The sequence below is a fragment of the Sphaeroforma arctica genome, assembly GCF_001186125.1.
Source record: "Sphaeroforma arctica JP610 unplaced genomic scaffold supercont1.962, whole genome shotgun sequence".
NCBI classification, from domain to species: domain Eukaryota; class Ichthyosporea; order Ichthyophonida; genus Sphaeroforma; species Sphaeroforma arctica.
The window spans coordinates 1-4313 of NW_014039596.1; the positions used below are offsets into that span (position 1 = coordinate 1).

General features: G+C 39.1%; 2 protein-coding genes across 2 annotated transcripts in view; both read left to right on the plus strand.

Moving 5' to 3' along the window:
* Positions 1-1593: 1593 nt before the first annotated feature.
* Positions 1594-2002, plus strand: SARC_09448 (hypothetical protein; the record flags this gene model as incomplete). The annotated part of the gene is made up of 2 exons (XM_014296524.1): positions 1594-1615; positions 1662-2002. The coding sequence occupies 2 exons, from the start codon at positions 1594-1596 to the stop codon at positions 2000-2002; spliced, it is 363 nt and encodes a 120-aa protein (XP_014151999.1).
* A 1641-nt stretch (positions 2003-3643) lies between these two features.
* SARC_09449 (hypothetical protein) overlaps positions 3644-4313 on the plus strand; it is a 6776-nt gene continuing 6106 nt past the window's right edge. The window contains exon 1 of the mRNA XM_014296525.1: positions 3644-3948. Coding sequence (XP_014152000.1) covers positions 3729-3948 — 220 coding nt within the window. The 5' untranslated portion in view covers positions 3644-3728. The remainder of the gene's footprint in view (positions 3949-4313) is intronic.

The window sequence follows — 4313 nt, forward strand, 5'->3', positions numbered from 1 at the left end:
GTGTGTGTGTGTGCGAGTTCGTTTACCTATTGTTATGCTGTCTACTATATTAGTATATAATAGTTTTGAACTGTAGCACAGTGCGAAATATGTTGAGAGTATAGGGATACTGTTGAATTTATTAGATTATGTTAGTTTTGAACTTTACGGATAATTTCCAAGAGGACAAGACAACACAAGAAAAACCTGTTCGGATTACTGGCGCCTTCTCATCCTTCTGCTTTTTCAACCATTGTGCTACAGTAAAGCGCTCGATTTCGTTCTTGCCACCGAAGATATCCTGGTGGATGTAGACCCCCCAGTGACCCCCGACATTTCGACAAAATCCGAGGAGTCAGTGAGATGAGCGTACCGAACGCATGGATATTCATTTGAATACAATCTTATTCGCGTGAATATGATTTAGTCTTATTTTAAGTGATGGAGATGTGCCGTGCTTAAGAGGAGAGATTATCCTTGTATCGTATTGTACGCGAATTGATTAAAATCTGTGTACGCTCATTCCAGATCTCCATCTACAGAACCGTTGTATGACGAGGTACAACTCATCCCTTGAGGTGCAGATCCCGTCTGCGATGTTAACCAATCTATCGATGTTGCAAGTGTATATTGTTGCAAGTGAGTCATATTTTGCCCACAGCACATGCAAATGTTCATAACACGGATAACAAATAACGTATGCGACGCTATTCTGTTCCTGGCGTGTCTATCAATTATGTTGAAATCTGACCCGTTGGATTTAGCGAGATATTTCTGCGCACCACTGACAAGTTTTGAAAAAAGCGATGTTCCCGTAAAGTTTGGTTTCCAGTCTGGTTTTAAAATTGACTGCTTGTGGTTTAGTGTATCGAACATTTACTGGTATCGGGCAATGTGACCAGCGCGGCGCTCGATGGTGTTACTGTGGGCTATAGTACATATCAATGGCTTTCAGAAACACTAACCGCAGAGTTTTTAATTAAAAAGTCAAATTGGAGTAGGGTGGTTACATATGTATTCAATACTATGCTATTGTAGATACATACTAGAATATTATAGACTCGAGTCTCTCTCTAGACTCTAGAGAGATGAAGGGACAATTGATTAATGATTCAGACCACCTCCATCCAAGATAGAAAAATAGATCTCAACGGTGCGTTATTATCATATAATGCTTTCCTCTCTGGTTATTGGGCTATTTTAACGTATCAGTTTATTTTTGTTGCTCTCTGGCAACTAAAATTCCACATTTTTGTTTTGTTATTCATCAGTTTATATTCACTGATATGAAATATCAAATACTAGCACTAGAATCTTCAGTAGCTAGTGCGACACTATAAAAGCAACATTCTCAGCTTAAATTTACACCATACTCAAGCATCTAGAATATTTAACTTTCAAAAGCGTTTTCACCATTATAAACAGCTACTATGGTTTCCATACAGCAAAATCTCAGCGGCACTTCTAATGTGCGGTTCCTCAATGGCTCATGCCGGCGTTGTCCGTCGTGAAGATTGTAGCTCGATGGTCATTTGAATCGACAAAAACATCAGCTATGGCGGTAGTGAGCCCAGAAACGACTCAGACTCTCCGGCTTTGATTATTACCGGGGCGATGGAGGAAGACACGGATGGAGGTAGGGCTAATTTTTTCAGCCAAGTGCGTATACTTTTATAGACTAGACTCGAATGCACTAGCAGATGAGCTGGAATGTGAAGGCACTGAAGCAGAATGTGCCGACGAAAAGTACGATGGCCAGCACAAGTTCACCGGAGATGATTGGCCATACATTATAGCCACACCAGACTGCAAGCCAACATTTGATGACACTGTCCCCGACAGCCCACTCCTAGATGATGGGTTTGTACAGGTTGACAGCGTTGGTGTGGTAACCATCGGAGGACTTCCCTTATACCAATACCCCGATGATGACGACGACAATTGCCTATGCAATTTCGGCCCATGGGCTAGCGTTGGACCCGATGGCACGTCTCCACAATTTGATGTCAACCAGCGCACTTAAAATATATAGAGCAATAAATAATGAACATTCTAGAATCGAAATTGCGCTATCGACATATATTTACTATCTGCATACAGTGATAGGTTATGGTTCTGTTTTTCTTTTGGCTATAGCAAACCAAATTTAATAGTTTAAGATTAGGCTACTTCAAATTATGGAAAATTGTATAACCTTTTTGAGCATATAGACAGGCTAATTGTTCCAAATACAATATAAAAAGAAACTTGGAAAGCAGATAATATTGGAAATTGCAGTTTTAGCTACGCAGTTTATTGTCTAATGCACTTCTAGCTGCGATGTTAAATAAGTAATTTTATATTACGTATTCATCTTTTAAATTCCGACATTCAAGTTGCTATTAAATATCAAGCACATCGAGAAGAACTCTTACCTAGTACAGGAGTCATATACTACAAGGTATGCGTACATGTACGATTGACTAGTTGTTATACCGACTGCCAAAGGTATATTAGTACCTTGTATTCAATGCTCAAGTTTCGACACTCGTATTACTAGTTGGAGTACAGCAACAGAGTCAGTGTTACGATTTGGGTGTGTTATACTACATATGACGAAATGGTTTCGACATTGCTATTTACCAAACTCCGAAATCAAACGATCGAATAAAACACGCGGGAAAAATTATGTATTCAATATTATACGATTCTGCATAACGTCTTCTCATCTTGCCAAGAACCATCGGTATCGATCATTTTGACAGGTAAAATTCACATCGACTGAGACAGTTCGAGGCTGCTCTCTCCAGTGTGGCTTGACAAATTGACTACTTCCCGTCGAATATATATATATAGTATATATGTTTACGCATACATACATATTTACATACATATATAGATGAATGCATACATACATACAAACTCACTTACATACATACATACACACACACATACATACACACATACTATGTAAGGGGCTTTATGTGTGCTATAGAGTTTGGGACAAAGTCGAATACATATCAGTCAAAATAGGCCGGTGAAAGCAGGACTTACATATAGTCGAGTATTTAACTGGTCAACATCAATAGATAAATAGCTGCGGAGTAGGTCAAGCTGATTGTGTATCATCGCACAGCGGGTGTCAACAACGAGAGTTACCGATACGCGATAATTGATGTCATATTAAATAACTCGACATTACCCAACGAGAGGTACGTGAGAGAGTCTGAGGCACAGCTGTACAACGAGTTTTTCCTGCTGGATTCGATATCGTAACAGTATCCTCAAAGGAAAAGTCTGTTGAGCTATCTGGTACAAATTGACTATGATCCAACGTGCTACACCGCATCACATATCGTTGTGACCATTCTGTAGACAGTCTGTCGCACCTTGGGCATCCTCACCTAAGTCTCGTATAAAATGTACACTCTAGACGCTAAAAAAAAACATAGCAGTTTGACATAGCCTCCTAAGTCCTTAAACACAGGCTAACCGGACCTAACGTTTGAACTTTTGTAAAACCCTGTGAAATAAAAGTGAAAACCCAAATATGAGCAAGAACTCTAAAATACGTTTTTTTTGGGTTCAGATTGTTCTTTCATTATAGAAAATAAGAAAAAAAAGTAAATAAAGTTATAGTTCTAGACGACCATCATCACGGCAAAAGCCAAATTTTTAAGAACATGGCTGTCTTTTCATGTATTAGGCTATAATAAAGCCAGGTGGCCTAGTAGAGCACTCATACTGACTGAAGCTCTCAAGCATTCGTTATGCTGTACAGAACCCACAACCTTGTACGTACGCCGAATATACGCTCGATTTTATCGCGTCAGACCCACCGGGTGCTATTACGAACTATGTGCGCTGCAAGGGAAGCTTCAACCGCACCTAACTATGACGCGTTCTTCAACAGGAGATCCTTGGCTAGGCAGCCCTCGGCTATTCGTGAATTGCAGCCCTTCTTGTCGATACCAGGCATGATTTCTTTGGGTATGTATATACATATACTGGAGGGGTTAATATATATATATATATATATATATATATCTATATTTTTACACCCGGACAAGTATACCTTTCGCAATTGAAATGTATATGAATTTTCTAGTTTGTAGGCTGGTATTCCTGATGCTGGCCTTAGTTGTCACTTTTATGCACATAGCCTCCCAAAACATTTCTTTTGGACGAATATTTTATGTACGATCACATAGGCTGGCAAGTAACAGGTCAGTTATAATACTAGTGATAGCGATATGGCTTCAAACATACCGCGACCACATACATATATCTATATCTATATCTATATATATATATATATATATATATATATATGTGTGTGTGTGTGTTGTGTGTGT